Here is a 14,526-nt window from a genome sequence, read left to right on the forward strand (position 1 = left end):
GATTTGTTTTCCGTACTGAGCTCCATTGCTACCGACGCCAGGGCACCTGGACTCTACCAATTGACCCATCAACTCAACTGAGGACCAACGGCTTTACTTCCCGAAGGAAGGCGTGATCAGAGATGTTATGCCTTAGAACATGCCGGTGGCGCCGACTGAGATTGGACCCAGGCCTGCTGGGGTGAGAGGTAATCACGCTAACCACCGGCGCCGATATCTTTCAAACTCAAATTTGGGTCGTTCTCATTCGCCGTGTACGCAAAAGGAAAAGAGTCAGTGTCGCTACTTGATAGCAAACTACTCATAATGGGGGGAGTCTTTGTAGCTTTTATTTCAATTGGTTGCACATCATTCTGCTTTAACCTGAAAAGATATAAAAGAGCGCTGCTGTATGGCATTAGCTCATTTTCGCTTCAAACAGCAATAGCAGCAGTAATGGCTAGTCCACTCCTTCACACCTAACAAGCAACAATTGACTGGTCGTGGCAAAGGAGGAAAAGGTCTGGTGAAGGCGGCGCCAAGCGTCATTGCAAAGTTTTTCGAGATAACCGCCATCGGTCGTCTGGCTCGCCGTGGTGATGTCAAACGTATCTCCAGTCTGATCTACGAGCTGTACTCAAAGTGTTCCTGGAAAATTAGGTCCGTGATGTTGTCACCTACACTAAACACGCCAAGCGTAAGTGGCCATGGATGTCCTCTTCAATAAAACGGCCCTTTTTAGGGCCATCAAGCTTACATCAGTAAAGAGTTGGAATAGAATTTATCTGTGCTTGTTTGTCCATATTCAGAACCACAAGCCCCCAACGACCACACAAAATGCTCTCCAGAGTTGTAATCTTGTAACCAAACTTGGAAGCAGGAGTGCAAGTGATTTTGATTGATTCTCGTAATCAACTTTCTCTTTAAAAAAAAATACTATAAATTTGGTACGCCTACAATTCAAAAACGGAAAGCGTTTAGATAATAGATAGGGGAAATGCAGGTAATGTCGGCCTAAGCGTCCCTAATTTGGGCCCATACATAAATTCAGCAATCGACTAAATTTTCAATAGCAACCAAAAATATTCATTAGTAACGTCCCAATGACGCGTTCATCTAGATAAAATTGATTAATAGCAGATTTTTAGTGATGGGCCCAATCTTAGATCCATAGGCCAACATTAGAGACATTTCCCCTAATTGATCAATTAAAAGAACTAAATGCTCTTCACATTTATTCCGTCCACTAGCGGTCCTACGTCAAGCTTCCGTTCGTGCCCCTAGGCACAGACCCTTCTACTTTTTCTTCCAAAAATCAACAGTTGAAAGCATTGTTATCGATGCGTAGAAATATTTCTGATCGATTGGTAATAAAGCTATTGAAATTAGTCCACGGTCAGCTGAGTTATTAACGTTCAAAATCTTTCATAATTTCGTTACATGTTCCATTTTCGGTTTTTACAAAGTGTAATTTGAAATTCTAGAAGAAAATGTAGTAGACTCTGCCTTTGAACAGGTTTTGGAAAATTAGGAAAACAGATTTCAACATATTTTTAAAATATGGCAGCAGCTGGATCCACATATTGTATATTGAAGAATAGAATTCTCCCTTCACATTAACTGTACCCTGAGAGGCCCACGAAGTGTCAACAAGGAGCTCCGAAAACAAACTACTCCACTGAACTCCCGACGTTCTTTCGTTTGCGACGACGTCACGGAGAAGCGACCCACAAGTGCTGATTCTGGGGACCCAACTAACAATTTTCACAATGTAAACGCTTTACTCATTTCATTTATACAGCCTCAAACTGTATTCAATACGAGGCAACCTTTACTCAACCTCTTGACCAGCAAATCTTGTGAACTTAGTCGGCTACTTATGCCTATTGGGACGGTTGGGCAAAGCTCTTATTTCATATCCATTTACAACGCTTCTATACGGGTTGAAAGCAATCCTCTGCCAAAGAGAAGAGTTGCTGAATGCACCACCATTGTTAGTGTCAGCACTGTAGCCTACAGTTTTTATGATATGTTATATATGACGACACGTATGCGTTAAAAAGTCTTATGTAAATAATCATTATTGAAACTTGAATTTTTCAATATTAGCTTGCCTAATTTAAAAATTAATATTATAAATATTTAATTCCTACATGTACGCGCTTGTTGAACATTTATCACGATTATTTTGGCGCGCAACAAACCAAACATATATTTGGACGGAGCATAATTTCTCAATGTTTGCATCAGCTGTCTTAGATTGGCCGATAATCGAGCCAAAGAACCAAAAACTATGACTTCAAGAAAAATGTTGGTGGATGACGTTTCTGCCACCAGGGTGGTTGAAAGGCACTTATTCAACCTTTTTCCGGTTATCCAATAACTACTACGCAGCTTTCTCTTGAAGCCGGGCTAATTTTTCTGTGAATCAAATTAATCGAAATTAGTTACAAGCACACCTCCAAATTATTTACCCTGCACCGGAACCTGGAATCGAACCCGAGACGACCGCATTGACAAACCTTGACACTCTCAACCAAGGGGGAGGACGGCTTTAATGCGAGTGTCTCTTTAGCTGAGAGTTACTCAGACTAACTTGTGATTTGCCCTGATCTACATCGGAAAAAATAAAGAACAAGGCATATCTCGCGTAACATTTGAAAAGAGCCTATAATCAAAATGTAAAGTCCTATAACAATGCATAAAAGGTATGTGTGACCGCTTATACATTTAATTTGACACATGAGCTTCATTAACTTTTTGCAAGGCGTCTGCTTAATAGTTGACTTACACATTTTATGAATAATCAGCAATATAAATTTTCCAAAAGGTATTAGGAGATTTCTATCCGTGTACCAATCGTGCAGGAATGTTCCACATAACCGGTAAAAATCATTATAAATAACTCAATTTTCAAAACGGTCGATCAAAGAAATTTTTCGAATCATTTATTGGCCCGCACGTTAAAACAACCAACAATTTATTGTTTGGGTGTTGTGTACTGAACTGTAGAAATGCTAACAAAAAAACTTAAATTTTCTTATAAAGGAATAGAAGTAGCCAGATTATTTACAATCCATTTTCTGGTTTGTTCATATTTTGGTTGTGGGTCCTTTTAAAATGTTATGCGAGATTGGATTTAAAATGATTAAAAACTTCAAGGGACAGCCCTATGGGGTTGTACGCAATGGTGACGTAGGAATACGTGGTCTTATATAATAAATCTTATTTGTTAACTGCAGCAGGAGCTTGTGTTTTGTGTAGGAACAGGAATTTGAGCGGGGTTCTCTCTGTTTATACTCTTTAGTATGACGCGTTTGGCATAGATGACCCACAGCGGCTCACGAAGAGCTACTGATTCCGATCAATAGCGGTGTGGCTTCTTCCTCCTACTATGCATGCTCATGTGGGCTGCAGCTCGCTGCTTGCGGGGAGCCTTTCGTTGTGTACTGCAGAACACCAGCACGGATCGGATTCAACTTTGAAGTCTGTGTTAGGGAAATTGCTTTTCGCAGGCAATCGGTGATAATTTTAATTATCATAGCAACAGTTGCACATTCGTCCAATTTTCAGTAGTGATATTTTTTCAAATGATCAAGTCTTAATATTTATGATTGATTGGTGTTAAAATTATTGAAATTGGTCCAGGAGCAGCTGAGCTATTAACGTTCAAAATCTTCCATAATTTTGTTACATTTTCCATTTTTGGTTTTCACAAAGTGAACCTCTATATAGAAATCACAGACGTAGTCCTACGTCAAAAGGCCGAGAAAAAGGCAGAGATTATTTACAATCCGTTTTCTGGTTTGTTTTATAATAAAAACTCACTGTCCGCATTCCGGCTTGCTTGGTGCTGCAACCTGAGTGTGACTTCGGTGATGAGGAAACATTATTCTTTATCCCGATATTTGATTCGGATTTAAGTATTCAAGACAGTTAAAATCAACAACAGTGAAATATAAGTCTTCTGCTGCTGTTCATCACTTTTAAAACAAACGAGGTTAAATATCCAGCTGAAGATTTCAAAAAGCCTTAAACGAACCTTACACTCGAATTGTTGTCAAGAAATAAATAAGACCTTTTGCAAAAATACACTGGCAATGAGAGAAAGATTCGCTCAGAGAGCAATAGAGTTTCTCAGAGTAACTCTAGATTGCTCTAAATTTTTCACTGTCCCCCCCCCCTCACTCTCAACTTAGCTACGCCAACACTTTGAACTGATGTAAAAAAAACAATGGTACGCTAAAACGCAATACACCATTTCATCACTTATATATACCATAGTCTGTTTACTCTTCACAACAGATAAGGCATATAAGGCGGAGGGCCCCAAACCCGTTACCTAGAGCTACAAACCCGTTTCCTTATTTGATCTCTGTCCGTTCCGTACATTATGAACAACTGATTGTGGACTTATTTCCGGAAGATCAATGGCCAAACCAAAACATTAGAGCAGCCAGAACTACCTTTCAACTGAAGCTGCTCGTTGTGATTCTGAGCCGGTAATTTTCACATGATTGCTTCCCTCCACGGCGGTTGTTGCTGCTGCTACACTGACCATTCCGTCGTACAGCATAGAACGTTGCAATGGAGCAACATCGTTTCGCATATCTAGGAATATGCATCCCGCTGCTTAAGGTCCGTGTCTCGGTTCGCGTATAGTCGCTATATTCATAGTCTGACGGATAGAATCTCGGGAATCAATTGAGCTGTCAAATAGCGGAACCAAACGAGCAAATCACGACCAACAACAGAAAAGAGCACATCAGCTATTGTGAACAAATCTTCGGAAACCCTTTCCTCGTGACTCAAGGCTCGCATACGCAAATTAACGCCATCTTTGGGTTGAAGAAAGTTTCCCCTATCCGATGATGCCGGTAATTTGCGTTCGATTGGCGAGGAAAGAATAATCAACGTTTTGTTTATAAAAGTTGATAGTACCTTTTCAATTGTTAGTCGAAAATATATTGAATTTGTTCCGCTTTTTGATAGATCGAAATTTTATCATCCAGACTATGAATATAGCGAGGGGGCGATACAGCTAAATCTCAAGTTTAGATGCTCAACAAATCTCACACTAGCGAATCAATCTCCGAAAAATCTACTTGCATCGCGCATCATCTTTTTGCAGGAAATCTTCAGATTCGTCATCAATCTTCTGTCTATCTACTCAGCGTGTGCGCAGCTAGCCACAGCAAAACAAAATCTTTTCTGCATCGTCGTCGCAAGTCGTCCCCCTCGGAATATAGCGACTACAGGTTCGCGTATTCTCTGTATTATTCAACGAGCAAAACAAAACATTCGAGCTGTCAAAATACACGCTATTTAAAAACTACCCAAAGTTGGGTATAATCTATCTAGATCGGTCATAAATGAACCCACCCAAAAATAGGTAAACTATGTTGGGAGTGACAAGTTGACAAATGAGCAAAGTCGATCTGATTCATGTTGATGTTGTCCGTTTGTCAACTTGTCACTCCCAACACAGTTTACCCATTTTTGGGTAGGTTCTGTTTTGACCGATCTGGGTGGATTCTACCCAAATTTGGGGAGTTTTGAAATAGCGTGAACAGTGTGTGTGGGTCAGCCTTATATGGAAAAACGCAAACTTTACCTCACCAATCGAGAACGTAACCCGCAAACCCTTTCTAGGTTCCATTTGGAGTCCCAAACAATTGTACAAAATTTGGGGACGATTGGTTGTAATTCTGCTTTCCGCATTGCGTTTAAAATTAGTATGGGTAAACCAACTTTTTTGCATTTTTATCCCTAGAGACCACATTTTGTATGAACCATGCAACTAAGCATGTACAAATATAGTCCAGGAAGTGTCTAACAACTTTGCCAAAGGAAGTTCGAAGCTATAATGTATCTAAAAAGAGTTATAACTATTCAAATATTTATGGTTTGAATAACACCAAAAATCCCTTTTTCTGCCAACACTCCCGGTGTACCAATGGGAGTCAGATTCCAAACTGAAATATTTTCGGAGTTTCTTATGAATTATTCAAAAACAATTGCTCTATCTCATATGTGTAGTTGGAGACGGGGTGGGGGTGGGGGGTTGGGGGTTATAATATACCCCGTCCCCTCACTCATATCAATAGAAGTAAAGTTTCAAACTTAAATAACTTCGGAGTTTCTTATCTTATCGATTTGGTATGTTCAGGATAAATTCTTCAAAAATATTTGCTCAATTTCAAAAGCGTAGTTAGAAAGGGGATGGGGGGGGGGGGTACTCTATAAGAAGTTTTAAAACGAAAATTGTTGTAGTGTAAATATTTAATATCCACTTGTCGGTTCATTTGTTAGTGAGGGGATGTTGTTTGAATTATTTGTCCAGCTGCTATATTATTTCTATATAAAGCTTTTATTTGAAATATTAAACTGCCATTCGGCAGTAGTAGTCGTATGTAAAAAACCAAAAACAGTAGAAAACGGAAACTGTCTTCATCAGTTTCGTCTCAGACACAGGTACAGTCGGATTTCGCTTTCCGTTGGGGTCCCAAGTCAAACGTCATTTCTAACAGTGCTGATTCCTTTTCGAAATTTCGACCGGCTTCATGCAAAAACCAGCAAACGAGTGGAGTAATGATACAGATTATTTCAATGCGATACAACGAGTTGCTTCGTTGATGGTTGTCAACGATATGGCTGAATGAGGTGTGAAACTAATTTCTGACTTAACAAGAAATTCACCGAGACCTACACTCAAAAAATTCTACACGTTAATGCTACGTGAAAACATGTGTGGATTTTTTCCATCGCACTTTTCACGTAATACTTACGTGACTTCCATGTAGTGAAGAAAGCTTCCATTCTCAATTTTAATATTGGAGTTTCACGTACAAGCTAAGTGAAATTTCAGTATTAACAACAACATATTTCAGTAGATTTTAAATGGAATCATGGTATAAGTTAAATTAAAACCAAATGAAGAATATATTATTTTTGGATGAATTGTACTTACTTTTCTATAGAATTTCATTGATTTGTGTAAAGTAAATACTTCAATACTTGCGTTAATTATCTCATTATTATTTATTGCATTCATTAAACTAACACATTTACTGGTGTTGCAATAGCGATTAACCTTTTTTTCACCTTGGATAACATTATTTTGTTATTCTGCATTCTGCTTATTTCTGGCCGCTTCGGAAGATGGAACTGTTCCATGAACATGAACAGCAAGTCGCCCGGATCCTTGAGGGAGATTTTCGAACGCAGGATGATCACGGCGAAGGCAGTGAAACGCTGATGCTGGGGCAGGTGATGCCGGTGGAGTTTCAACTTAATTGTTTTGGTTGTGGAATTGCTTTGGGGACAGCTGATGGAGTGGAAGGTTTCACCGGAAGTTTCATTGCTGGAATAATCTATATGTTTGAAGTAAGTTCTCGTGGACTCGCGGGAACACTCTTTTCCTTCTGTTTATGTTGCTGGCTGAGGTGGCGTGTTCGTCTGGAGTAAATTAACTCAGAGTACAGAGTACTTCCAAATTGTACTGTCCAGTCCTTCCTGTAACTCGAAAAATTCAATTCCACACTCTGTAAAACAAATAATACAAATTATACCACATTATTTATACAATAAAATAACTTTTACCGTTCAAAATCTGTAAATCAGCTAACACCTCTTGCAGTATGTACTGCAGAGTGGCCATGTTTTTTATTTTTTCATACATGTAAAACACGTAGCATGTACGTGAAGGTCAAGCTGTCAAAAGAGTGCCTTCAACTTATGTGATTTTCACGTAAATGTTATGGGATAAAAAAGTGGATATGAAATGTTTTCCTTATGAACATCAAATACTGATAAATAAATTCTACTTGCGTCAGGTAAACTCACAAAAAATATACGTATTGAGATCTACGTGATTTTTCACGTAGCATTAACGTGTAGAATTTTTTGAGTGTAGTTCAACAGCAATATTTGCTTCAGGGGATAGAACAGCATCGAAAAGTGTACCTTGGGAAATCGTAGAATATAATAAAATAAAATATAATCATTACAATCCAATGACATTTGTGTGAATATATCTGACATTGTATATTGCACCAAAAGAGTAGGGAAGGGAATAGGGGTACTCGCGTTCAAACTGCTCTTACACTGAAACAAAATCCATTGGAAAAATACTATATTGCAGGTTTAAATTAAATACCTTCACCAATAGATTTTTGCAGAAAACAATTTTATTTTATTTCACTATTATATCTATCAAAATTACTATGCATCTTGAGCAAGCATAGTAGTTTTGCCAGAATCATAGTTAATTTGTTAACATTCATAGTCAACTATACTGAATTCATAGTAGATTTAACGGTAATAAGCGAGGTTATATTGAAAATAAGTGTTTTCTGAAAAATAGTATTCTTAACTATGGTCCTTATTTCAGTGTTTAAGATTGAGCAAATGTTTTTGAATAACCCACCAAAATAACTCGAGACATGGGAAACTCCGAAGTTATTTTAGTCTTTACGTTTACTTTCATTGATATAAGTGAGGGGCGGAAAGGATACAGTAAGCCCCCATATCTAACTACGCCTATTAAATGTAGCACATGCTTTTGAATACATCTGAACATACCAACTTGACAAGATCAGAAACACCGAAGTTATTGCTGTTTGAAGCTTTACTTCCATTTATATGAGTGAAGGGGGCGGGGTCTAGTTAGCCCCCCTCATCTCTTAATATGCCTATGAGATTGAAAAATTGTTTTTGAATAATTCATCTGAACATACCAAACCGATAAAATAATCAACTTTGAAATTATTTCAGTTCTTAGTCTGACTTTCATTGGTACACATTGGTGTTGGCAGAAAAAGGGATTTTTGGCATTTAATTCGAAACATTAATCTTTGAACAGCTATAACTTTTTTTTTGAGGGCATTCTAGAACAATACATCCTTTGGCAAAGTTGTTGAGCACTTCCTGGGCTATACTATACAAATTTCAAACGCAATGCGGAAAGCCGTGTTACAACCAATCGTCCCCAAATTTTGCATAGTTGTTTAGGACCCCAAATGGAACCAACAAAACATTGTTCTGAAAAAATGACCATGATGACCCATCCTAGTGAACATGATATTATTCACAAACAAAGTTCGCTCGATGATTGGCACCTCAGAACAGAAGGGGAAGTGTAAACAAATCGGTGAATCAAAAAGTGATACGTTTTTCTGCTCAACAAGCTATGCGTTGTGGTAGCATACCACACGGGATTTATATGCGCACTCACACTATCATAGCATACTGTCTATCTTAACTGCTGGCAGAAGATTCCTTCTGCCACTAGGTGCGCTAGTGTTGAAAAGTGTAGCCACTTTCTGTTCCGAAGTCCCACTTCTGTTCTGTGACAATACGCTAATACATCGAAGGGACTGTTCATAAAACACGTAGACACTGTAGGGAGGGGAGGGGTTTGAGCTAATGTTCTGTAAGTGACCAGTTTATGGTTCTCATTAATCCCATACAAAACATCAGCTCAATCGGTTGGAAAACAGCTGAGAAATAGCAATGGCACAAATGGATTCACGGCACCACCTACTGCGATCTTCGAGTGATTCTTACTTTCGTTCAAACCGTATTTTTCGAACATTTTTGTTTTGTTTGGAAAAACGGTTCTAACGAAAACGAAAATATGGATGCATAAATAAGGAGGGTTCATCAGATTAAAGTTTATTATTTTCAATAAGCCAAAGTTAATCACCATCCGATTTTAGACACAACAAACACAGTCACTTTTGGAAACTTGAGGCATTTCCAAAGATGCCCAAATATTTCAGGTACCGTTACTGTTCGGCACTATCCATGTTTACAGTAATCCTATTTAGGTAAAAATGATTGCCTGAAAGTTTGTGGGCGAAATATCAAGTGCACGGAACGCCTGTAGGAGGTGACTCGATTTCTTTTCAATAAAATAGGGTTTGCATGGACTGCCTTTAAAATTATGCTACGGTCAGCATTGTTATTTATTTTGAACTGTCGTATTTATTTAAATTCTTCTTTCACCCTAGCCGTCGTTGTCATCTCTTTTTCTTTTCATCGTCGAAACCTTACTGGCAGCATTCTTCATCATCCTGCGGTGTTTGTTCTCATGTTGCCGAAGATGATCCAACCGTACAACTCCTTTGCCACAGAATTGACAACTGTGCGGTGCTTCAGTGTGAACGGCCTTTACGTGTCGAATCATGTCGAACTTGTAGTTGAACTTTTTCGGACAATGCTCACATTCCCACGTCTTGTTCTGTTCCTTGTGTCGAAGTTGATGCTTCTCCAACTCCTCCCGCAGGCGGAACCGCTTCCCGCAAATATGGCAACGCTGCTCCATAGGACCCGAATGGTGGGCGTTGCAGTGCTGGGTTAGATGGCCTTGACGGTTGAAAGCCCGGTCACACGAAGGACAGGGATACTTGCCATCAGCATTGTGCTGAGCGATAACATAACGACGTTTCTTAAGGGGGAGATGGAACGGGAATTCCACGACAGGAGGCGGGACTGCTGGGATTTCCTCGGAAATTTCCTGCTTGATCGGAACTGGCATGCTAGATTCTTCCATCTGTAAGAGGTTTTTCACCAGTTCTGGTGGCACTTCGTCCGATTCTTGAAGTATGGGTGAGAGGAAAGATTCACCAGCAGGAAATGAAGCAACTTCTTGGGCTACCTGTGTACAAAGATCAGCTTGCGCAACACTTTCCAAATCTTGATAGGATGTCAAATCACAATAGTTGTTGTTGTGGTTGTTATTCTGATCCAATGGACCATCGTCAGATTGAGCATACGAATATGAACAATGGGTTTGAGCTCCCCACGAGAACGGATAATCTGGCTTAACGTGGCATGCTGGTCCGTCGCCGTAGGCAACGCTGTCGTAGAATGTTTCAATATCAAAATAACTGAGATATTCTGATGATTCCTTCTTCGGTTGGAGGTAATCCTGTGATGGCGTGTGTGATCCTTCAGTTTTAAAACTTGTCCAAAAATCCGATTGAGATGAACATGGTTGATCCATTGAAAATGGTTTCCTTTTGTTGGAATAAAATGGAATCAGTGGATACAGCCCATGATGGACAATATTGTTTACCTTGTGATGCAGCCACCGTATTGATTTCTATCGGATGAGTTGGTTCATGTTAACGGCCACTCAAGTTAGTTTTTGTTAGTGATTAGTCGATACACTCATTCCGATTATTTAGAACCTTTCGATGTTGGATCCATCAGTTATGTTATGTTGGATGTTGGAACGAAGGCACAGCGAACAGTACAGCAGCTGGATGGATGGACATCCACTACTTTATGATTGATTGCGCTTTTTGTTGTATGAAGAGAAACAAAAACAAAGTGTAGAGCAAAATGGGAAACGAGGAACAATAGAAGCTTTGCTATAATACAGGACGGTATCTAGGTTGACTAGGGTTGGCTGAAGTTTACCAGAAGGAATCGTATGAATCTGAGTAGTGCGGACTCAATCAGATTCAATGTTCAATGTTCAATGAAAAATATACACGTCCGTCGAAAGTAATAAATCAGATACTGAGACAAATTGACTCACTCTCTTTTTCCCATTCAAATTATAGGAGTTGAACCATTTGGCCCAATATTTTACATTGGTCTATTTTTTATTTAATTTTAGTAAAATGAGGCATCAACCATTTCCATGACAGTCAATAATATATCATTGATAAGTATTCATATGGGAATCTTAAAACTATTTTCCTTGTTAAAATGTGACTGTTGTAAGAAAAAAGAACGAATATTTCGATTTTTTGGCCCAATTTTACCCCCACCTACTTCAAGAAATTTTCAAGAATCTCAAGTCAAATCCTTTGTCCAGTATTAAAGGCTCACGGAATTTAATTGCAATTTCCTTGGACCTCATTTCAAGGATGTTCTTGGAAAATAATCTTTGAGGAAAACATCAAGTGCAATATGATTTCAAGGTAGTTCTGAGGAATTTTAGATTTTATGGGAAGCCTGATATTGAATAGAATTTCAGTAAAACCCTAAATTGAATTCAAAATAAATTTTCATGGAAACTCATAGGAATTTCTGAGGAGCAAAACTCCTGTGAACTTCAAGAGAAAATTTCAAGGGCATTCTGAGGATAATTTCATGAAGTTTGTTCATGAACGAATCCGGAGCATAAGTTGTTGGATATTAATGGAGAATACTGGGGCGTGAGGGGAATGCTAAAATAAGGATTACATTTAAATCTCTTCAATGGAGATTCAAAAAAGAAATCTTAAATGAGTTCAATGAAAATTCGGAGAATCTTTCCAAAGAAATTCTTACTAAGGAGAATTTCAAGGTAATTCCGAGGAAAATCAAAGAAAATTTAATTTGGTGGAATGTTCCTATGAAATTTTGAGGAACATTTCAATGGAATTGCGAGAAGTATTCTAAGTATATTCTGGTGATATTTTTTAGAGAACTCCTAGAAGCATTCCAAGTGAATTTGTAGACAAATTCCATGCAATTGATCGTCGATTTGGCTTAACTGGTAGCTCGCTCACGCATGCCATCATATAGGGGAAATTTTCCTCTACCTGCTAGTGGTGTTAGTAAGCATGTGCGAGCTACCAGTTACGCAAAATCGACGATCAAATGCATTGTTTACAAAAGCTGATACGTCCCTTTGAAAAAGTAATCGAGATTTGTTGCTTTGAGCAGACAAACGAGGTGGAAGCATAGCCATCGCTATCAGAGGTGGTACGAACATTGGTAAAGAGTGGAAACCGTAAATTGTATATTTCGTCAACCCAACCCATCACTCAACAGATCACATCAGCTTATCGTTTTGCATCATTGGTGGATCGTTTGCACTTCACTCATTCAGTCCAGTTGATGTACATTTATGGTTCCAACTGAGACTCGAGTAGTGTAGTAGTCAAACAGTTTAGTTTAGTCCGGTTTTGGCTCGCTCAGTCGAGTTGTTCGAGTTGCGCGTTTGTTCATGTCGTAGTGCCGGTCGCATCGTGTGATGGGAAGGCAGCGCTCCCGGAGCAAGCTCCGTGAGAAAGTGAACAGTAGTGAAGGTAGCTCATGCGTACCTATCACAAATAGGTACGCTACTCTTCCCACCGATGTTGGGAATGCCCCACCAGCGGAAGTGAAGCGGACGAAGAAAAGAAAGAAGAATCAGGGCCAGTCCGATGGTGTGAGTGGCCGTGACACCATGACGAACGTCAACGACATCGATGAATTCGGCGGTACCGTCGAGCATGGAAATTCTGCCGTCCCGAGTGCGGCAAAAGTCAAGCTTCCTCCACTGGTGGTGATGAAAGTGCCACTCAACACGCTCATTGGCGATCTCACATCGCTGGGTGTTGCAGCTGAATTCAAGCTGAGCAGGATCGGCACCAAGGTGATGCTGCGTACCAAAGCGGAGTACGAAGCAACCGTGAAGTACCTGAAGGATTCCAGGGCGGAATACTTCATACATGACATCCCCGGTGAGAAGCCCTTCAAGGTAGTCATCAGGGGCTTACCGAACTTCAACCCCAAGTCGATCGAAGAAGAACTTAAGGACCGTTACAAGCTAGCCCCAATCGCAGTCTTCCGGATGACGAGGAGAGACGAAAACGTGAAAACGTACCCGGATTGCCTTTTCCTGGTTCATTTCCAGAAGGGAACGGTGACGCTCAATGCGTTGAAGGCCATCCGCTCCATCAACTTCATCATTGTTCAATGGGAGCCATACCGTGGCGGCCGTCACGACGTCACCCAGTGTCAGCGTTGCCTGAATTTCGGGCACGGCACCCGAAACTGCTACATCAATCCGCGCTGTGGCAAATGCGCCCAAAATCATGTTTCCTCCGAGTGCGTTGTCGACGAGTCGGAAACGTGCAAATGCGCCAACTGTGGTGGAGCTCATCAAGGGTCAAACAAACAGTGGCCCAAACGCGAGGATTTCAAGCGGATCCGAAAGCAAGCGTCCACAAGAAGCCAACCAGGACGGAAGAAGGAAAACACTCCGGCATTCAGGGTGAAGGACTTCCCGCCTCTTCGTGCTACGCAACACTGTCAAGCAAATCCACGGGTGCAATCCGGCCCCCGTCAAGAAACGTCAATCCCGATCTCTTTTCTGCGGATGAGCTGATGAAGATTTTCGTCGACATGACCAGCGCTCTTCGTCAGTGCCGCAACAATCCCGAACAGATCCAAGTGCTCGGTAAGTTTATCATTCAGTATGGCGTCTAAACCGTTAACTATAGTCACGTGGAACGCTTGCTCTATACGAGCCAAAAAGTTCGAGCTTGCTGACTTCCTCCGCAAGCATAGTATCGACGTGGGCCTCCTATCAGAGACCCATCTAAAGTCCGGCGACAGCTTTTGGTTGCCTGATCACAACATTATCCGGCTTGATCGTATCGACTCCAGGGGGGGTGGTGTTGCGATCATCATCAAGAAAGGAATCAAGTTCTGCACGCTGCCGCATATCCGCACTTCTATCATCGATGCCCTTAGTGTGGAGGTGGAATCACCAACCGGAAACGTCCGGTTCATCGCCGTATACTGCCCTCGTCAGTGTGCTGCCAGCAACGGCCTAAG

The 14,526-nt window shown here is 40.4% G+C and overlaps 2 protein-coding genes across 10 annotated transcripts in view; both read right to left on the minus strand.

Annotated features, from left to right (window-relative positions):
- Positions 1–14,526, minus strand: part of LOC135717437 (uncharacterized) — a 340,543-nt gene that overhangs the window by 113,484 nt on the left and 212,533 nt on the right. The window lies entirely within an intron of this gene.
- Positions 9,934–11,258, minus strand: LOC135717171 (zinc finger protein 260-like). Its single transcript, XM_065239133.1, has 2 exons — positions 11,060–11,258; positions 9,934–11,000 (listed from the first exon to the last, which is right to left on the minus strand). Exon 2 carries the CDS (start codon positions 10,985–10,987, stop codon positions 9,989–9,991), a length of 999 nt encoding a protein of 332 aa, XP_065095205.1. The 5' UTR covers positions 10,988–11,000; positions 11,060–11,258; the 3' UTR covers positions 9,934–9,988.

This window comes from Ochlerotatus camptorhynchus, unplaced genomic scaffold, assembly GCF_037179485.1.
Source record: "Ochlerotatus camptorhynchus isolate MF236.1 unplaced genomic scaffold, CSIRO-AGI_Acam_v1.1 ptg000006l, whole genome shotgun sequence".
In the NCBI taxonomy this organism is placed as follows: domain Eukaryota; kingdom Metazoa; phylum Arthropoda; class Insecta; order Diptera; family Culicidae; genus Ochlerotatus; species Ochlerotatus camptorhynchus.